The 22,694-nt window shown below is 45.4% G+C and overlaps 1 protein-coding gene across 2 annotated transcripts in view; it reads right to left on the reverse strand.

The window, feature by feature from the left end:
• Nucleotides 1–10,963: 10,963 nt before the first annotated feature.
• Nucleotides 10,964–22,694, reverse strand: part of CWF19L1 (CWF19 like cell cycle control factor 1) — a 47,350-nt gene continuing 35,619 nt past the window's right edge. For both annotated transcript variants that reach the window (XM_068278274.1, XM_068278275.1), the window contains 3 exons: nucleotides 18,151–18,270; nucleotides 15,184–15,281; nucleotides 10,964–11,371 (listed from right to left, as the gene is read on the reverse strand). In XM_068278274.1, the coding sequence (XP_068134375.1) occupies nucleotides 11,227–11,371; nucleotides 15,184–15,281; nucleotides 18,151–18,270 (363 nt within the window). In that variant the 3' untranslated portion in view covers nucleotides 10,964–11,226. The remainder of the gene's footprint in view (nucleotides 11,372–15,183; nucleotides 15,282–18,150; nucleotides 18,271–22,694) is intronic.

Raw genomic sequence — 22,694 nt, forward strand, 5'->3', positions numbered from 1 at the left:
CAGTTCCTGCCCGCAAGCCCCGCCCCCTGATGCTAGGCGAGAGCCACGCCCCGCAGCTGACCTTCCCTGCTTATCTCTTCGCAGGGAGCCGCAGAGAGCGCTGAGCCGCGCACACCTGTTGAGTGGGGGGGAGGAGCTGCTGCTGCCATATGTGCAGAATGACCAGCAGACCTCAGTAACTACAGTGTGTGGAGAGAATTTTATTATTTATTTCCCCCTGTAAGTAACTCACAGGGTGTGTGAAAAACAGCTGGCTGCAGCAATGCTTTACTGCTGTGCAGAGATAAGGAATTCCTCTGCCTTCTCCTCCCTTTAGCTCAGTGATCACTACAAGTCCCACAATGCATTGGCCTTTATAAATCATGAGTGTGGCTGTTAGACTCCTGCAATGCACTGTGGGATTTTTAGTTCCTTAAAGAAAATATGTAACAAAAAAACCTCCCCTGGGGGGTACTCACCTCGGGTGGGGGAAGCCTCCGGATCCTATTGAGGCTTCCCCCATCCTCCTTGGTCCCACAGTGGCGGCGAAAATCCTCCCGAAGCGGCGGCGATGTAAATATTTACCTTTTGGCTCCAGCGCAGGAGCAGTATCCGCTCCTTCTCACGGAGATAGGCAGAAATAGCCGATCCCCATCGGGCAGCTCTACTGTGCAGGAGATCGACTATTTTCGCCTATCTCGGTCAGAAGAGCTGCAACAGCGCCCCCGCTGGAGCCTGGAAAGGTAAATATTGAACAGGCTGTCGGATCTGTCGGGCCGGCTTTGAAGGGCTGCAGCGAGACCCCCGTGGGACGCAGGAGGACGGGGGAAGCCTCATTAGGATCCGGAGGCTTCCCCCTCCCGAGGTGAGTACCCCCTCAGGGGACGTTTTTCTTGTTACAATGTCTCTTTAAGAGACCACAGAGGCATGTCCTGTGCATAATGACATGCCTCTATTCCCCTCCCCGGTCTCCTGTGCCCCCATGTAAAAAGCACCTGGCTAGCGACAGTCTCCTTGTCCCTCGCTGTCTATTTACCTTCTGTATGTCATTCAATGCGTGCTCCCCCGCCTCTGTCCCTGCCCGCCTGTGAGGGGCTTCCTCTAATCGTAAGCTGAGCCACAATCTGGGAGGTACTCTTCCTGGGCACGGCTTAGCTTCCGCGTGGAGGAAGCCCACTGGAGGCGGGCAGCGGCAGGGAAGCGCGCATTGAATGACATATAGAAGGTAAATAGATGGCTAGCAACAAGGAGATTGTCGCTAGTCGGGAGCTTTTTACATGCGGCACAGGAGACCCGGAGGGGGGGAGGGGGCATAGAGGCAGCAATAGCGAGACCCAGAGGAATGTGATTATGCACAAGACAAGCCTCTGTGGTCTCTTAAAGGGACACTGTATGGGGGGGGGGGGGGGGTCGGGGGAAAATGAGTTGACCTTACCCGGGGCTTCTAATGGTCCCCCGCAGACATCCTGTGTTGGCGCAGCCACTCCCCGATGCTCCAGGCCCCGCCTCCGGTTCACTTCTGGAATTTCAGACTTTAAAGTCTGAAAACCACTGCGCCTGCGTTGCCGTGTCCTCGATCCCGCTGATGTCACCAGGAACATTCTGCGCAGACACAGACCATACTGGGACTGCACAGTACACTCCTGGTGACATCAGTGGGATCGAGGACATGGCAACGCAGGCGCAGTGGTTTTCAGACTTTAAAGTCTGAAATTCCAGAAGTGAACTGGAGGCGGGGCCGGAGCATCAGTGAGTGGCTGCGCGGGCACAGGATGTCTGCAGGGGACCATTAGAAGCCCCGGGTAAGTTCAACTCAATTTCCCCCAACCCCCCCTACAGTATCCCTTTAAGATTTCAAATACCCGCCTCAGGTTCTCTTTGACAGCTGGAGAGCCAAGTTTGCAGGTTTGCAGTTGAGTTTAGCTCAACTTATGATCCCAAGACTTCCTTCTCCTTTTTTAACCCTGTCAGACACAGACTGAGGGCTGGAATGACCGGCAGATAACCTGTCCAGACAGGAGCAGCTTGCTAGCAAGGGAGGACTGCAGCGTGCCAGCCAGGTATATTTGTAGTTACAGGATGCAAGAGCCTAATAAAGTAATATATTAATGCCCACCAGCAGCCTCTTCCAAGTCACCAGAGTTCGGCATTAGTGCGCAGTCATGGCATCATGCGCAGTGCACTCTTGGCTGTGCACTGTAGGACGCGCACAGCCAGACCCGCGCCTGCCCATCAATGCCAGACGCTGGCGAACCCAGAAGAGGCTGCCGGGGGGGCATTTAGGTAGGATTGGAAGGCCAGAGAGGAGAACAGGGGGAGCGGTGGGCATCACAACAGCTGCCAGTACATGCCTGCTCCCCCCTGTTCTCAGACTTTTTTTTCAAATAGTGAAAAAAACTTTTTTTTTAATTTTTTTTTTTGTTTCATGTAAAGCTACCAGAGTGGTAGCTACATGAAATACCACTAGAGGGCACATGTGTCCCTCTAGTCCGATCGCCGCCGGCAACAATAGCAAACAGGGGAACGCGTATATAACGCGTTCTTTTGGCTTCTTCTGTCACCATGGCGACGATCGGCATGACGTCATGGACGTCAGCCGACGTCCTGACGTCAGGCGCACTCGATCCAGCCCATAGCGCTGCCCGGAACTCATTGGTCCGGGCAGCGCAGGGCTCTAGTGGGCCCTCTTCTGCCGCTGCGTGCGGGCGATCGCCGCAGGGCGGCGGCGATCAAGCTGTGCGCGCAGCTAGCAAAGTGCTAGCTGCGCGCACAGCACTTTACATTGTGAAAATCGCCCCACCAGGGGCTGAGATATCTCCCTGTGCGGCATAGCCCGAGCTCAGCTCGGGCTTACCGCCAGGGAGGTTAAAGTACATCTGAAAGAGTAAATCTGTAGTGATTATGGAAAAAAAATAGAGAGGGAAGGCTCTGCGTCCTATAAAGCCTTCCTGTTCCTCTCTCCGTTCCTGTTTTTCAGCGCTGCCACTCCAGTTCAAATCCCCCTCCACCCCCCCCCCCCCCCACCCCACAGGAGGCTTCAGAGGCATTTGTTTCCGAGTGCTCCTGAAGATGGGCAGCTTTGTACTGCACAGGCAGAGTGGCACGGGCAGTATGGAGCGGCCGTCAGAGACATGAGTGTTCCCAGGGGCTCACTGAGCTATTTTCAACCAGTTAGCCGAAGACAGCTAAAAGTGGTGACAGTGCTGAAACATGTGGACGGTGAGAGGAAAGTCTTTAGGACCCAGAGCCTTCCCACTCCATAGGTAAGTATCTTAAAGAGGAACTCCAGTGAAGATAATTAATAAAAAAGTGCTTCATTATTACAATAATTATGCATAAATGATTTAGTCAGTGTTTGCGCAGTGTAAAAGCTTTCCTCTCCCTGATTTACATTCTGACATTTGTCAAATGGTGACATTTTTACTGCTGGCATGTCAGTGGAAAGAAACGCTGCTTGCTTTTTTTGCAGTTGGAAACAGCTGTTATTTCCCACAATGCAACAAGGCTCCCACAGTGTGATGTCAGTACCTCCAGTGCTGCGAGGCGCTGACATTTGTGGGAGGGGCTTCACCACAATATCAGCCATACAGCGCCCCCTGATGATCTGTTTGGGATGAAGTTCAATTCTTGGTTACGGTTTCTCAGGTGGTAGCATGAAGGCGCACGGCCAGGAGCGCTCTATGCGTACACACGACAGCACAATAACATCATCGTGCTGTTGTGCACATGCACAGAGCTGTCTTATCACTAACTGTCCCTCAGAGGGGCTCACAAACTAATCCCTACCATAGTCATATGTCTGTATGTATGTATTGTGTAATGTGTATCATAGTTTAGAGCCAATTTAGGCGGAAGCCATTTAACTTATCTGTATGTTTTTGGGATGTGGGAGGAAACCGGAGTGCTTGAGGAAACAGACACAGGGAGAACGTACACACTGTGCAGATAGTGCCCTGGCTGGGATTCAAACCAGGGACCCAGCGCTGCAAGGTGAGAGTGCTAACATCTATACCACGGTGCTGGCTGTCCTGCTGATCATCTATCTCTAATACTTTAAAATGCCCATACATTACTTGATTTAACCTGCTTGATCGACCATTCGATTTAACCCACTTGCCCCATTTAAAGAGAATCTGTGTTGAAGAAATGTTATATAAATAAACAGATCAGCTTGTTCAGGAACATCTCCTAGCCCCCCTCTGACATTTTTGCCGCTCTCCACCGCAACATTGGCAATAAAATAACAGTTTTATAAACTGTTTTGGAAACAGTAAAGATGGCCACCGAAACAGGAAGTATACAGAAAAGAAACAGGATGTATACTGCCTTATGTTTGCATGACAAGTTTTTATTATTACACAGTGAATGCAGCCTTCAGATGTTATGTGCAAGTTTAGAAAAAGTTGTACTTTCTGCCTCTGCAGCTCTGTGCCACTGAAGCGTGACAAGAATCCTCAGACTCCTTTATAAACACAGCGGTTTCGTCTGAGCTAGGAGTCTGAGCTCTGCACTTGTGTCTGGGTAACAAATCGTCAGCATGTGGACAGGCAGCTCCCTCCTCCCACAGCCTCACAGACACGCTGAGACTGAAAGCAGTGACCTGTCTGAGTGAGAAATAAACACACAGGAGTGAGCCTCGAGGGGGCGTGCATAATTTGTACCTATCACAGCAGAGGCAGCTCTTTCCTCCCTGGGTCGACAAAGCTTGACAAAGAAAAGAAGATAAGATATATTAGAGAAACAGTGCAACTAGAAAAGGCTGCAGTAAGCCAGAGCACATTAGAACAGGTATAGGAACTTTTAGGATAGGAGAAATAAGGCTGCAAATTTTGTTATAGAGTCTAACTTGCCCCACTTAACGTCACATTAACCCTCCCCTACCTGTCCTGAACACTAACTGATAAGCCCACTGCTATCGCTTAAAGGATCACTAAAATCATAACATGTAAACGCACACAGATAAGAAGTACATTTCTTCCAGAGTAAAATGAGCCATAATATTCACTACAGAAATTAGAACCCACAAACTTGCTATTCAGTCCAATCCACCAACAGCTATACCATGTTAGGAAAAATCGTCTCTAGGGACTACGATCATCGATCCCAAAATAGATTAATTCACAAACAAAGGAAGAAAGTAGTCCCCTTAATATCTATCAATAATGGTACTCAAGCCAGGGCCGGGCCGAGGCATAGGCTGGAGAGGCTCCAGCCTCAGGGCGCAGTGTAGGAGGGGGCGCACAATTCATTCAGCTGTCGCTCCTAATTGTGTTTGAAGCAGAAAGAAATAAGAAAAGGAGATACATGGAAGTGAGTACAAGCCAGATATATAGAGATTAAGGTGTTGGGGCCCTGGGGTGCCTGTTAGTCTAATAGCAATCAGTGTGTGACAGCTGGGGTGGGAGGGATGGAGGGGCGCACTTTGGTGTCTCAGCCTTGGGTGCTGGAGGACCTTGTCCCGGCTCTGACTCAAACCACAGTAATTCTCAATAATAAATTCATATTTATTGCTAGATTCAAACAACATGATAGTTAAAAACAATTAACAACAACAAAGAGGATCCCCTGGCCTCTTACCATCCAAATTCCCTTGTAGTGTAATACAATAAATTCACAGATCCGCTCAGTACAAATGGGACCAAGGGTCGTTAGTGCGCTGATCCAATGGGCATGTTTAAATAAACAGCCACTTTAATATATTGAATAAACAAGCTTAATAGCTGTATCAGCGTGACCAATGACCCAGGGAACCCAAAGGTTCGAAAACAGTATGACAATTACTGCTGGTTAAGGACATGTGCAAAAATACAAATGCATAAGGTGCTGTAAAATACAGTTGATGTAAGGTCATATATTAGACAAAAAATGTGAACCACAATGCCCAGTCGAAGCTGCGCATTTAGGCAGCTAATCGTGACGGCGTCCGTGGGGCACCCCATTCCCTTGCCTGACATTCCGAGATTCTGGTAAGCTCCAAGCCCTGTCTATTTTCTCACTACTTAGCACTGCGTTGCTCTTTACCTGCTTCTCACTATTTTGCACATCTGCTTATATCCTTTCACATTTGTCTATATCCTTTTTGGATGGGTGGAACTCTTATCTCATCCTCGTTATTTGCACTATGCACTTTACTTATTGTTGCACTTTTTGCACATGCTTGGCTGACAGCTTGCCAAGGGATCTTTGATCCCTGCTACATACACTGTCATACTCCGTTAGCCCACACTTGTGTATTTATTTAGGAGTTGTTTGCAGGCTTTGTGGCTATATGAATTATTTTGTTTATTTATCAATATTATCATGTACCTTATGATCTACTGTTTTTAGTGTTTTTAATTTTGTATGCTGAATAAAATTTGTTGATTATTGATTATTCAATTGAGTGGTGCGGTCTTTAGGGAACTACTTTTCTTCTTGTTTTGTACAATTGATATACGTTTGGTTCCTTTCTGCACGCTCTGCTAATTACCCATATTCATGGTAGAGTGGATGGTGCTTGCCCGATTTGTGTGTGTTTATTCACTTACATGTATTCCACATGCTTATCACTACATCCAGGGGAGCGGTAATCCCCGTCCGCATACCGCTTGCGTTAATTTTTATGAATTGACATTTTGTTACATTTCCGCATAGAATCACTGCACAAGGCGGTAATTTATCGCTCTGCTCGGGAAGTCAGCTTTGCATGCGGAAACAGCCTTTATGAATATACATTTTGCTCAGTGCTCGGTAAAGTTGGCTGTTTGTAGCATTTCCGCATGCGGGAACGCTTTATGAATGATAGCCATTGCAAAAAATGAGCCGCTGGCAATACTATAGCCAAGCACCCATTAATGAAGTACTGCCGGTAAAGCCGGTCATCGCTACAGTCCCCGCCACTAGCAGAAGTCCAGCGCCCAAATTACACACAGCGGCTCTTTTGGTGCCCAATTCCCCAGGCATGCTTTGCACCCAATCTACTGCATCTGCCTCCCTTAAGGTCACACTAAGCCGCCCCCCCCCCCCCCCCCCCCCAAAAAAAAAAAAACCCAACTTATAATGAATTGTAGGTGTAGTACGGATAATGAATAGAACATTAGTAGCAAAGAAAAGTCTCATTTTTATAGCCTTTTTTTTTATAACATTGCATCATTCTGTAATATTTGCAGTTTACAAATTACACTATTTTAAAATGATGAAACAGAGCAGAGCTAATGACCCTTTCAACGTCCTGGCAGTAAAACTTTAAAAAGAACCCGAGGTGGGTTTGTGAAATCCTATTAGGACACAGAGACACATTCAGTATACAATGAGCAGCCTCTGTGTCCTTCCAGCATTTCTCCAGGCTCCCCCCAGGCTCTGCTGTCCCCCATATAAAGTAAACCCAGCCAGGCTAGCGACATGCAGATTGTCACTAGCCTGTTATTTACCTCTGAGTGTCAGTCAGCGCTGCTCCCCGCCTCCTGTATAGCGTGGCTCCCCGCCCAGGTCCCTACCCTCCCTGCCTCTGTAAGCTTCCTCCAATCAGCCCGGAAAGAGCCTGGATACACACTGTAAGGACACAGAGGCTGCTCATCGTATACTGAATGTACCTGTGTCCTAATAGGATTTCACAAACCCACCTCAGGTTCTCTTTAACCAGTTCACCCCCAAGTGGTTTTTACCCTAACGGACCAGAGCAATTTTCACCTGTCAGTGCTCCTCCCTTTTATTCCCTAATAACTTTATTATTGCATATCACTACAAAATGATCTATATCTTGATTTTTTCCCCACCAATCAGGCTTCCTGTGGGAAGTACATTTTGCTAAGAATTTTTTTTATTCTAAATGCGTTTTAACAGGAAAAATAAGAAAATAATGGGAAAAAAATCATTTTTTCTCAGATTTCAGCCATTATAGTTTTAAAATGAAATATTCTCCTGTGGTTAAAACCGACACATTTTGTTTGCCCAGTTGTCCCAATTATTAAACCATTTATATTATGTCCATATCACAATTGTTTTTTTTTGTCCGGTCCATAATTACAAGACCCTATGTAGTAAAGTTACAGTAATATTCCCTCATAAAATATAAACGTTAAGTTCCTAAAACCACTAATGTATTTTTTTTTTAAACTTTTTTTTTTACAAGTTTTTTTAGGTGGTGGAGGGGGGGCGCTTTGGAAGTGTAAGTTATTAATATTGTGTATAAGTCTATGTGCAATTCTACTTTTGGCCTCGAGATGGCAATAGAAAAACACTCCTGTTTTTTTTTTTTTTACATTTTACCAAACTGTGAGGGCTTCCTGTTTTATGAATGGACGCGGCCTCTGATCGAGGTCACGCCCATTCACTCCAGGCTTTGTGATTGGGTAGAGGACCACTCAGTTCTCTTCCCCAATCACGGAACACGGATACCCGACGGTAAACTGCTGCGGGGAGCAGCGACAGGAGCCAGCAACTTATTAAAACATCCTGTTGCCATTAACAGGCTCAAACAGGACGTTTTAATAAGTCAGTTTGCAGTTAATTGGTTAAACAAACAGTAAGAGGCAGGTTGAGATACTGTAAGTGCTTCAGAAAACAGCACTGTAGACCCAAGTTAGGTCTGAATGCTCAGAGAAGCTGTTTTGCATAGATAAAGTTTAACTTTCTGCACTGGAAACAATATGAGACCCCTATCTGTTCTACTAATGTTTCATTTCTTAGCTGTACTGCACATACAAATTATCTCGTAAGTTTATTTTCAATTTAGATTCACTTTAACCACTTGATGACCACAGTGTTAAACCCCCCTAAAGACCTGGCTGTGCAGGCTTTTCAGCCTCCTGCACAGCCCAGGTAAGGAATATGGCGATCAGACTCACCTCCTATTTTTGTCCCTAAGGGGACATGCTGCCGGAGGAGTCCGATCGCCGCTGTCGCTGTTTTTTTTCCCCTTCAGCCTCATAGAGGCTATCATGGCCGCTGTCCCCCTCCCTCTCCTTCCTTCCTCCCCTCTGCCTAAAGAATTGAGCAGGACAGCGATCCGTCCTTCTCTCCGCCTCTCATAGGCATCAACCTATGAGAGGACGGCGATCACCAGCCAATCGCCGATCTCATACAGCGCCGCGGCCTCCAGCAGCGCTGTACGCATGTAAACAAAGGGGAATTATTTCCCCTTTCGTTTACAAGCAGCCTGCTAATCACGGAACTCCGTTCCGTGAAGTGGCAGGGAACGATCGCACATGCGCGTGGCCGTTCCCTGGGAAACTGCAGCCCCAGGACTTGACTCCAATTGGTGTTAGGCGGTCCTGGGGCTGCCGCCGCGGTCCCGCCCATTGGCGTGAGGCGGTCTTCAAGTAGTCAAGGTGTTTATTAATGGTGCGATTTTTAATGAGATCATTCAGATTGAAATATTGTTTATTTAATTGCTCTACAGCTTTAAAGGTGAGGTTACTATCTCAGAAAAAAATAAAACAAAACACATATGTATATAAATACTTGCTCTACTTGCATAACATATGTATTGCACTGTCCACATTTTGATTTTAGTGATTTTTGTATAGTAAAAAAAAAAAAAAAAAAAAAGGGGGAAAATAGTTTGCAGAATTTTCTATTGTGTCAGTGTCTTTCTTGAAGCCAATCCTGACATCGTTTCCTCCCGTACTCTCCTCTGCCTGATTGTGTATGCATTGCCAATCCTTCTCCCAGTCTTTAGTCACTCCCACCCAGCTCTGCAGTAGAAAGTGCATAGCCTCAGCATGAGAAATATTGGCCTATCAGAGAGGAACAGGTGTGGGAGGGGAAAGTAAAGAAGAAAAAACCCAGCATGCCCTGCAACTTCCTTTGTGTGGCAGATGTACCAAATAAGAGCCACGGAAACTGGGTGATTTTCAACTTTTGGATTGCCAAATTAGTATCCTTATTACTGGTTTACCAGAAAAAAATAAAGAATTGATTTTTATTTTATGCCTTACAGTTACTCTTTACAGTACAACTGAAATGAGAAGTATATGGAGGCTGCCATATTTTTTTTTCCTATCGGTTGCCTGACAGTCCTGCTGATTATTTGGCTACAGTAGTGCCTGCATCACACCAGAAACAAGCATGCAGCTAATCTTGTTACATCTGACAATGTCAGAAACACCTGATCTGCTGCATGCTTGTTCAGCGTCTATGGCTAAAAGTATTAGAGGCAGAGGATCAACAGGATAGCCAGGCAACTGGTATTGCTTAAAAGGCAATAAACATGGCAGCCACCATATGCCTCTTACTTCAGTTGTCCTTTAAAGCTGCCCTGAACTTTTGCACAGCACACAATGAAAAGTCTTCATAGTTACTAAGAAATTTACTGCTGTATGATATGGATTATATATATATTTATATTTTTTGTGAGCGAGTATTAATCCCTCTCACTGAAGTCAGGGCTACAATTGAAATTTCTATTGATTTGGGCAAAAGAATAGCCAATGAAGAGATTTGGAAGGGGGTGGGTGGGCATTACAACAGTAGCCACCACTGACTGATTAGCAGCTGCCACTGTGCCAGCAGCAGTAACAGCCACTCACCAGCAGCCACCTCTATGCAGTCAGCAGTAACAGCCACTGATTAGCAGCTGCCACTATGCGTGTCACAGAGATGTTAACGGTTAGCATGATTTGTCACGATTTGAAAAAAAGGTTGGTAACTACTGTTCTAAGGATTCAGATGTGGGAAAAATGTAAATAAAGAAACAAAAACAACTGTTCAAGCTACAGTACATGAGAACAAAGGGGCGATTTATGGTAATAGAGGAATTGTCCTAGGACAAGCTGAATTACAAGTATGGACAGAACGGCTGGGGCATGCCAGGATAGTCTTCAGTGACATTTACCATGTCACAGCCAAATCACAGGGCATCAGAAACTATATTCTTGCTAAAGGAGCCCCAGTTGGTCCAAGATCAATAATGAACTGGTTTTTGATGAAATGGAGCCCTGGGCAAGATGGAAGATTTGTCCACCAAAAGTAAAATATAGGTTTAAGGAAAATAAATTTAGACACAAATTAAAAAAGTTTTATTCCTATTCATCACCAAATCCAACAAAACATCCAGAGATCTTTTAAAAACCAAAGTGGCCTCGCCTCTTGCATACGTTCGCTCGTTCCTGATCCGAATCTGTGCGTTGTGTAACAGAAATAGCTGACACATCCGAGCGCCGCTGAGCAGATCCAGATGCTGCACTTACACAATGAGTAAGAAGGGGGCGGGATCTATTTTATGTACAGATATTTCTATTAAAAAAGGATAAAACCCGTGACGGGATGTCAGTCCTGTAACGAGAAATCAAACGGCTCAAACTCTCTCCGGAAAGACTTGGCCTGACTCTCCTCTTCCTCCTGGCTCAGCTTGCACGCTTTCCAGTCCGCTCTGGTTGGAATATTCAAGATGGCCTCGCTCGCCAAAACCTCCCTGCAACAGAAACACAATAAGGAAAATGGCAGACGACCACAATGAGGCGCAACAGATCTATTCACAGATATGAAAACATCTGTCAGACCATACAGCCGGGCAAGATTTCCTCAATCACATAGGGTACTTCCAAGTTCTCCAAAGCTCAAGAGGACTTTACTAGACCAGTCCCCCGAAGAACTGCATCAGTCTGCCTACATTCCAAGGACATACAGAACTAAACAAGAAACTTCAGACTAATGTCTTGTATTGTAAAGATCACTCTCTGCATTCTTCCAGACCCCTTGTCACATGACTATGCCCCTCTCCTGGGCCTGACAGATGCATCCTGGAAGATCTATTTCACAACAGGCTGCAGACAGGTACCACTTAAAGTGTACCAGAGCTCACTGCAAAAGGGATTCGAAGCTCTCTGCAATAGAGATTTATACATACCTGGGCCTTCCTCCATTCCCATCCGCTCCGTTCGCTCCCACGCCGCCGTCCTCAGCTCAGATACCGGGTCCTGTCACTGCCATCAGTTGGAGCCAGTCTGACGTAAGAGAAGTGCACTCTTTGCATATCTCTCCAGCAGCTGCTGGATAGGTAGAGGGCAGGGCAAACTTCTCTTACATCAGACTGACGGCAGTGACGGGAGCCGGTATCAGAGCTGCGGAAGCGGAGTACGGCGGCGTGGGAGCAATCCGTGCGTATAGGGCTGAAGGAAGGCCCAGGTGTGTATAAATCTCTTTATTGCAGTGAGCTCTGAGTCCCTTTAAGCAATATTCACAAGGAAGAGTGATAGGTGATGGTTTTCATGCCCGTTTCTGCCATCCCAGTTTGCATAGCTGGCTCTCAGCAAAGGACAGTCAGGAATATCTTTACTGAGAATCTAGCTTGCATTAAGGGGAATTGGGAACCACTGTACACATCAGAGGGGATTTAGCCTTGTGGATCGTCTTGGCCGAGGGCAGGACAGAGGACTGCTAGATAATGTAGCATTATAGGCTGCTGGGAGACAAAGTCTATGTGCTATTGAATGTAATGCATGTTGGGAGTGATAATTAGGAACAGCAAGCATGGTGACTCATCATGGTATGCTCCCCCCTCTCAAGCAGATGTACAGTGGAGGAAATAATTATTTGACCCCTCACTGATTTTGTAAGTTTGTCCAATGACAAAGAAATGAAAAGTCTCAGAACAGTATCATTTCAATGGTAGGTTTATTTTAACAGTGGCAGATAGCACATCAAAAGGAAAATCGAAAAACTAACCTTAAATAAAAGATAGCAACTGATTTGCATTTCATTGAGTGAAATAAGTTTTTGAACCCCTACCAACCATTAAGAATTCTGGCTCCCACAGAGTGGTTAGACACTTCTACTCAATTAGTCACCCTCATTAAGGACACCTGTCTTAACTAGTCACCTGTATAAAAGACACCTGTCCACAGAATCAATCAAGCAGACTCCAAACGCTCCAACATGGGAAAGACCAAAGAGCTGTCCAAGGATGTCAGAGACAAAATTGTAGACCTGCACAAGGCTGGAATGGGCTACAAAACCATTAGCAAGAAGCTGAGAGAGAAGGTGACAACTGTTGGTGCGATTGTTCGAAAATGGAAGGAGCACAAAATGACCAGCAATCGACCTCGCTCTGGGGCTCCACGCAAGATCTCACCTCGTGGGGTGTCAATGGTTCTGAAAAAGGTGAAAAAGCATCCTAGAACTACACGGGAGGAGTTAGTGAATGACCTCAAATTAGCAGGGACCACAGTCACCAAGAAAACCATTGGAAACACATTACACCGCAATGGATTAAAATCCTGCAGGGCTCGCAAGGTCCCCCTGCTCAAGAAGGCACATGTGCAGGCCCGTCTGAAGTTTGCCAATGAACACCTGAATTATTCTGTGAGTGACTGGGAGAAGGTGCTGTGGTCTGATGAGACCAAAATAGAGCTCTTTGGCATTAACTCAACTCGCTGTGTTTGGAGGAAGAAAAATGCTGCCTATGACCCCCAAAACACCGTCCCCACCGTCAAGCATGGGGGTGGAAACATTTTGCTTTGGGGGTGTTTTTCTGCTAAGGGCACAGGACAACTTAATCGCATTAACGGGAAAATGGACGGAGCCATGTATCGTGAAATCCTGAACGACAACCTCCTTCCCTCTGCCAGGAATCTGAAAATGGGTCGTGGATGGGTGTTCCAGCACGACAATGACCCAAAACATACAGCAAAGGCAACAAAGGAGTGGCTCAAGAAGAAGCACATTAACCACCCTGGCGTTCTGATTAAATCGCCAGGGTGGCTGCGGGAGGGTTTTTTTTAAATAAAAAAAAAACTATTTCATGCAGCCAACTGAAAGTTGGCTGCATGAAAGCCCACTAGAGGGCGCTCCGGAGGCGTTCTTCCGATCGCCTCAGGCAGCCAGAAGTAACACGGAATGCCGCAATAAGCGGCCTTCCGTGTTTCGCTTACCTCGTCGCCATGGCGACGAGCGGAGTGACGTCATGGACGTCAGCCGACGTCCGCCGCCTCCGATCCAGCCCTTAGCGCTGGCCGGAACTGTTTGTTCCGGCTACGCTGGGCTCGGGCGGCTGGGGGGACCCTCTTTCGCCGCTGCACGCGGCGGATCGCCGCGCTGCAGCGGCGATCAGGCAGCACACGCGGCTGGCAAAGTGCCGGCTGCGTGTGCTGCTTTTTATTTCATTAAAATCGGCCCAGCAGGGCCTGAGCGGCAGCCTCTGGCGGTGTTGGACGAGCTGAGCTCGTCCAGACCGCTCAGCTGGTTAAGGTCATGGAGTGGCCCAGTCAGTCTCCGGACCTTAATCCAATAGAAAACCTATGGAGGGAGCTCAAGCTCAGAGACAGCCTCGAAACCATAGGGATTTAGAGATGATCTGCAAAGAGGAGTGGACCAACATTCCTCCTAAAATGTGTGCAAACTTGGTCATCAATTACAAGAAACGTTTGACCTCTGTGCTTGCAAACAAGGGTTTTTCCACTAAGTATTAAGTATTTTATTGTTAGAGGGTTCAAAAACTTATTTCACTCAATGAAATGCAGATCAGTTGCTATCTTTTAAGGTTATTTTTTCGATTTTCCTTTTGATGTGCTATCTGCCACTGTTAAAATAAACCTACCATTGAAATTATACTGTTCTGAGACTTTTCATTTCTTTGTCATTGGACAAACTTACAAAATTAGTGAGGGGTCAAATAATTATTTCCTCCACTGTATGCTGGGAGTGATGTCAGGGAAACCCCTTAGGTTTATTCCTCCCAGCATGCATCTGCAAGGCACAGCAGAGATATCCACAAGCTGGCCAAATCTATGTGCTGGTAGGGTGTAATTACATCACTCCCAGCATGCATCTGTGAGGCACAGCAGAGAGATCCACAAGCTGGCCAAATCTATGTGCTGGTAGCCTGTAATTACATCACTCCCAGCATGCATCTGTGAGGCACAGCAGAGAGATCCACAAGCTGGCCAAATCTATGTGCTGGTAGCCTGTAATTACATCACTCCCAGCATGCATCTGTGAGGCACAGCAGAGATTCACAAGCTGGCCAAATCTATGTGCTGGTAGGATGTAATTACTTCAATCCCAGCATGCATCTGTGAGGCACAGAGGCGAGAGTCATAAGCAGCCTACTTGGAGGTCTCTGACATCAATCCTAACATTAGGCAGAGGCAACTGGAGAGTCCTGAACACATCCCCTAAAATACATCATGCATCTGTGGGAGTGATGTCAGAAGCTACCAACATATCTGTATATCTATCCAAGGAAAAGACCAAAAAAAAAAAAAAAATAAAAAAAAAAAACACTACCTCCCAAACTGAAGAGGGAAATTTTTCTTTATTCGATGGAAAAGCTTTTCCCCAGAATCTAACTCCACATAGAAGTATGGTGTCCCAGGCTGCACAATCTGCAAAAAATGAGAAAACAAAACAGTCCATTACTTCATCATGATGCAAGTCAGGCTATACTGATTGGGTGGTGAAGAGCAGGGATGATCACAGATATGCAAATTCTCCCAAGCTGATGCAAATTTATATGCAAATGCATGCAGCTTGAAAATGAACCAATCAATCTAAACCTGGGTTTAAACTGATTGCTCCATTTTCAAGCTGCACACATTTGCATAATTTCAGAAAAATTTGCATCTCATTCATCATCCCTAGTGAACAGCAGCAGCACACCGATTATGCCCTCTGTAAGAAAGCTCATTTTGCCATATATCCTTTCCATCACATACATGTTCTGATTACCAAACATACAGCACTCTCTGCTCTGTCGACAACTCAGAGAACCTAGATTTATTGGTTAAACTTGATGTACGTCTTTTTTCAACCCAAATAACTATGCTATTACAGATTAGAAAGGAAGGGGGTGTATGAAAATGACAAGTAGCCTAGGCTGCGACATCACTGTGTGGGCAGGATTACATACCAACATACAGCACTATCAAGATGTAATAGACCAGTGCTGTCCAACTTCGCGGGCAGGAAGGGCAGTTTTTTTTTTTTTCAGACCACATGGGCCTCAATTCACTAAGCTTTATTAAATGTTTGATAAATTTTCCTCATGGGTAAAATCTAATTTTGAATTCACTAAGGTGTTATAGATTTATTGAACGTTTTATCAATAAAACATTCAATAAATCTATAACACCTTAGTGTATTCAAAACTATATTTTACCCATAAGGTAAATTATCAAACGTTTGATAAAGTGTTTGATAAAGCTTAGTGAATTGAGGCCCATGGTGGAGGGCCGTCAGACCTCCCCAGTTGGACAGCACTGTAATAGACGTTTGATGCTAAAACCAGGTTAGTAAAAGTAAAAATGGGTATCCAGAATAATTATGTTCTACTATGTGCCATTCTGGTTCCTATTCAAGTGTGCTTATAGGACAACTGAAGCAAGGGGATATGGAGGCTGCCATATTTTCCCTTTAAATAACCCAGATTGCCTGGCTGTCCTGCTGATCCTCTGCCTCGAATACTTCTAGCCACAAACCCTGAACAAGCATGCAGCACATCAGGCGTTTGACATTAACAGATCTGACAAGATTGCTGCATGCTTGTTTCTGGTGTGATTCACACTACTGCAGCCACACAGACCAGCAGGACAGCCAGGAAAATGGTATTTAACAGGAAATAAATATGGCAGCCTCCATATCACCCTCACTTCAAGTGAACCTGACCGCTTGCACAGGACAGAAGGGAAACATAGAAATGCACCCTGTGTGTATTTAGAGAATTTCGCCTGTCTAATTCCCCCCTCATCTGTGACTAATCATAATTGTAATTTGATCTCTTAGCTTTGTCAACTGGCTGCCTCAGCAGAGCAACTAATTTTAAAACAGGATGTTAACCTGATGTCTGCCTTCATGAAAGCAGGAAGTAGACACATTGCAGATTTATTACAGGATTTCTATCTGCTGTAACAAAAATGTTTTTTCTTTAAAGGCTTTTATGCGGTTGCTCATCTTTTAGAGCAGAAAGGAAGTTCTGAGTTCAGGTCTGCTTTAACATGAACCAGAGACAAAGCACCCTCATGTATTTTACCATATATATCTGTGGGAACATTAGAGAAAACACCTACCCTGCTCTCTGTTTAATTCTGCACTGCTTAGCCTGCTTTTTATCAGCCCTGATAAAATCCCCGACTGAGCATTCAGTCTGGCTTTGCTCAGGAATCACTATAGCTGAGTCATTATAGCAGAGCCAGAAGGGGGCAGGCTTGGGCTTGAAAAGACATCATAGAAGAGACTCGGCTATAAGGATTCCTGAGCAGAGCCAGACAATGCTCAGTCGGGGATTTTATCAGGGCTGATAACAAGCAGGCTGAGCAGTGAAGGATGAAACAAAGAGCAGGGTAGGTGTTTTCTCTAATGTTCCCACTGATATATATGGTAAAATACATGAGGGTGCTTTGTCTCTGGTTTATTGTATTTATAAAGCGCCAACATATTACGCAGCGCTGATTCCCTTTAAGTTGTCCTTTTAGGCCTCTTTCCCACCAAGATGTTGCGTTTTAGGGGACGTTATGGTCGCATAACGTGAACCTAACGCAACGCATGGTGGTGTTGAAGTTGGACGACAGATTGAGCTGCGTTATGCGGCCTTCAAAGCAGCCGCTTCAGGATAGTGATGGGAAGTCCGGATCTTTTTAAGGATTCGGATGATTCGAATCGGATCATTGAAAAGATCCGGATCTTTGAACCGAATCATTTGAATCATTTTACTAGGGAAGCAGACTGGGGGTGAAATGACTAGCAGGACGCGACTTTCCCTGCACTGTACATTCTGTATGTTCTTGTTTCTTCCAGACAGACATCCACTGTGAACCGAATCGTTCATTGTGATGATCTGGATGATTCGACTCACAAAAAAGATCCGGATCAAATGAACGATTTATTCATGATCCGGACAACACTATGAGTCCAGGTTAGGCCAGCACAGTGCAGTGAATATGAGCCATGTGGCTAGTCACTGAGCATGTGCAAGCAGTCTAACGCAGCTAAAGCCCAGTATAACACACAGCATTCTACACTTTCCCAGAACGTGCAACGGTACAATGTAACGCAACGTGGGCACTGTGAACAGCCCATTTATTTTTCATTACTGTGCGGTGGGCTGCGTTACTGGCTGCTCTAACGTGCGCCTGTAATGTCCCACTGTGAAAGCAGCCTTAAACATCAGGCACTTATAAAAGTGACACTTTGCTGGGTCAGGCTAGAGCAGGAGAGGGTGTCAGGGATGGGACATGCAGAGCTCAGGGGAGCACATACTTGCTTGATGTCTGTGTGTTGAGGTATTTCCAGCAGCTCCAGGTTCTGCTCCTGCCCCTGTACGATAAATGACTCTTTAATGTCCTCAGTGGTGCAGCAGGTAAGGGGCAGAGGAACCACCTGCAGGAAGAGATGCAAATCATGTTCAGAGAGATTCCAAAATCCGATACAAAACAAATCAGAGGGGGGCGGGGGAAACACGTGACTGGACGAGAGACAGGACGTTCCAACAGCACAGAACAAAAAGAATTATCCTAAAACGGATTGACTATTATTAAATTTAAATAGCACCGACATCTTCTGCAGCGCTGTACAGAGTGTATTGTCTTGTCACTTAACTGTCCCTTAGTCGGATCAGCCAATTACAGCGCTAATAGATTTGGGCGTGGCTCTCTTTTTAAAGTTAATTATCAGTTTTGTAATTTTTCACTCAACTTTGCAAATGTTTGGGCGCTGTTGCGAAATATCGAAATTTTAAGTAAAAAAAAAAAAAAAAAAAAAAAAGGGTTAAGTACTATTGTCTGATATTGTGTATGTTTATTAAAATATTTGACGATTACATTATATTGATATATGTGGATTAGATCGATATATGTGACATTACAATAAATAAAGAGGTGTAATGCTGTAATTACGATAATCGGTCATTATATGTAATGATTTATTTCCGTTAATGTGTTTTGTTACAATATTATCCTTACTATGTGTAAATGGGTGTTTAGGGAAAGGGGTTAGGGACCTCCGGGGGGGGGGGGGGGGGGGGGGGGGGGTCTATGGGTCAGGGATAGGTACAGGGAGATTTCTGTGAGAGTAGGGTTAGGTATAGTTAGGGTTAGGCACCACCATGGGGGGGTGGTTAGGGTTAGCCAAGAGAGGGTTCTGTGTGAGAGTAGGGTTAGGTATAGTTAGGGTTAGGCACCACCATGGGGGGGTGGTTAGGGTTAGCCAAGAGAGGGTTCTGTGTGAGAGTAGGGTTGGGTTAAGCTGTATTGTTGTATTACAATATGATATTCAACGTTCATATATTTTCATCAACTTCAATCTGTTTTAAAACTGCATTTCGTTAATCAATTTAGTGAACATACTGGTAATCTGAATTAACGATTTTAAATTACAAATACCGTTATTTATCGATAATTCTAAATTACCGCTATTTTTATTTTTGCAGGTAAATCCCGCCCAAATTTGACCACAACTTTTTTGAACATACGCCCCTCAGTAGGGCTCATAATCTAATACCTGCCATAGCCATATGTCTATGTATGTATTGTGTAGTGTATGTATCATAGTCTAGGGCCAATTTAGGGGGAAGCCAATTAACTTATCTGTATGTTTTTGGGATGTGGGAGGAAACCAGAGTACCCAGAGAAAACACACGCAGACACAGGGGGAACATACAAGCTCCATGCAGATAGCGACCTGGCTGGGATTCTAATCAGGGACCCAGCGCTGCAAGGCGAGTGCTAACCACTACGCCACCGCGCTACCAATGCTGTCACCCAAGAAGATAGTTTGTGGTAGTTTCAGGTGAATGCTGCTGTCACCCCTATTGGCACCAGGAAACTGCTGGGTAAAATACTACAATGGATGTCTACTGTGGCACACTGTGGCAGGATTTATACCTACAGAAGCCACATGTCATACAAAATGGTAACAGCTGATCACCATGCTTACTAAGCTATTAGATAGTGGGGATGCTACAGCCAGACCTAAAAATACTAAACCACAATGCAGAGTGTGCCACTCCCCTCTGGCTGTGCAGAGCTTATGCAGTAGAATAAACAGGACAGGAAAGAGCCACCCTTAACATTACTGTTTACATCCACTATATATTATGTGATGTCACATGACATGAGCAGGGGTATGATGTCACTAAGTTGCCCATACTTACACCTTTAAGTTAGCCATCAAAAACGACTTGTTCACACTGGTCCTAACCCCCTTCAGCTGTTCACTCATACATCAGTCCCCTACCCACTCACCTTAGAGATTGTAAGCCCCCCCCCCCCCATTGTGTACTCTACTTGATCACATTCCCTCATTATTGTGCACCTATTCCACTAGCTGATTGAATTACTGTACTTGGTCTCCAAGACCAGGGATGAAAAAGAAAAGATGCAAATATTTCTGAGGTCATGCAGGATCATGTACATTTCTATGCCAATACAGTATCTGCAGATTGAAAAACGGGCCAGTCAATTTAAACCTGGGTGGGACTTGATTGGTCCATTTTCAAGCTGCATATATTTGCATAAAAATTTACATAATCCTGCATGACCTCGGAAATATTTGCATCTCATCGATCATTCCTATCCTACGTACACACATGCGACAACGATCGTTCGTTAAGAACGACGAACGAACTTTTAATTGATGAAAGAACGACCTAAGTAAAGGTAGTTTTAAAATGTGTGTAACGATCTGATCGTTAGAACGAACGTTACATCACAGAAAGCAACTATTGCGCCTGCGCATAAAAATGAGAAGTTCCATGGAGAAATAGTGAAATGCGCATGTCAAGCCTAGTACGAACGATCGTTTCCAACGATGTACTACTTTTGCAAACGATCGTCGTTGGTTAAAATCCGCCGAGACAGAACTTTCTTTTGTAGCGATTTGGCTCGTTCGTCGTTTGCCTTAATAGTCGGTGGTTCGTTTTTTGTAACGATCGTCGTTGGTAAAGATCGGGGAACGATCGTTACAAACGACTATAGTCGCATGTGTGTACGCACCTCAAGTCCCTCACTCCACTGCATTAGCATTGATGGACGCATAGGCCACTCTCCTGGGCTATGGGATCTTGTATTCTTATATTGACCTAGTGTTGTCCGTTACTCTGCATAAAATGTTAGCACTTTATGGTTATTCATTTTATTTATAAAGATACAGCTGCAGAAAAATAAAGCTGCATTTCATAAGTAGAAAACGCACAACCTCTACGCATATTTGCAACAAAACAAAAAACACACACGAGGATGAGTAATGTTGGGAAATGATGAAGTCATCACTGGGACGCGGTCGCCCCTCAGAACAATGAAGTCGTCATGTCAGACAGCGCAGAGCTGTTCTGTTCAGACTTAAACTAATGAGATGTAATGAGTTGTGAGAGTCCAGGTGGCGGAGGACGAGAGACTCAGCGATCTCTCCGCAGTACCCATTACTCCTATTCTCTATGTGGCGTTACCAGGCTAACCTGCAACTGCAACAGGCCAGCCGCCAGCAGTGACGCCACAACGCATGCACAGTGTTCTCCCCAGGGCCAAACAGGTGGGCGCGCCGCCCGGGTAAGATCAATTACCGCCCGGCTGTCACCAATGCAGTCAGCCGCCCTGTCAGCCACCCCAGCGCATACAGTCACAATGAATGTCCGTGCACGCAGCCAGCCTGAAATGGCTGTCGGCTTGCCTCGCACTATCACCGCAGCGTGTCCGGCTGTCACGACATGCCGGGATCTCTTGCAAACAAAACAAGCCACGCTACTCCTGAATCAGTCTCTTTGCATGAGATCTCGCGCTTCCCAGCGAGCCCGTGCATTCATTGGCTCAATGCCGGACACGCTGCGGTGATAGTGTGAGGCTAAGCCGACAGCCATTTCAGGCTGGCTGCGTGCACGGACATTCATTGTGACTGTATGCGCTGGGGTGGCTGACTGCATACCTTAATGTTCTTTCATATGCAGCATGATATTACCAGCGGTCAGGGTGTTGGGGGTGGTGTGGTATTGAAGACAGTGCGCAGGGTCTATATATGATTATTATATAAGGCCCCTGCACACTATCTGCAATACCCCACGAACACCCTCCCCCCCCCCCCTCCAAGGGGGAAATCGTGCATATGAAATAACATTCAGGAAATATAAAAAGAATCAGTAAAAAAAAATAAAAAATACAAAAATGCTAAAAATATAACTGGAAGTGGTAAATGTACACCGTGTAAAACAAAGGACAAGAGGGTTGATTCATCAAAGGATATAGTGTGAGCAATCTCCTGTTGCTCGTGCTAATAAATCAATGCAGCTTAATTTTGTTTTCATGCACAATACGCGCTAGTGTGCGTAACTAATCACGGCCGCAGCTAAGAAAAGCTGTGCGGTAGTGATGTATAAAGCTGTGCGGTAGTGATGTATAAAGCTGTGCGGTAGTGATGTATAAAGCTGTGCGTTAGTGATGTATAAAGCTGTGCGGTAGTGATGTATAAAGCTGTGCGGTAGTGATGTATAAAGCTGTGCGGTAGTGATGTATAAAGCTGTGCGGTAGTGATGTATAAAGCTGTGCGGTAGTGATGTATTGCTACCACAATACTTCACTAGTTCGGCCACTACTATAACTACTGTGCACCTTTTGTAAGCAGCGGCTGTTGTTTAGTTATGCACACTACACTAACACTAGAGTACGTAATTGGTGCACATTAAATTTTCCACACCGCCAAATTTCCCTGTGCCGTGACATCCCAACCCACCCGGCTACTTTTTTATGCCACCCGGCTGGAAAAAAAAATTCTAGGTAGAACACTGATGCAATATATGCAACAACCTCATCCATACA

The sequence above is a fragment of the Hyperolius riggenbachi genome, chromosome 3, assembly GCF_040937935.1.
Source record: "Hyperolius riggenbachi isolate aHypRig1 chromosome 3, aHypRig1.pri, whole genome shotgun sequence".
NCBI classification, from domain to species: domain Eukaryota; kingdom Metazoa; phylum Chordata; class Amphibia; order Anura; family Hyperoliidae; genus Hyperolius; species Hyperolius riggenbachi.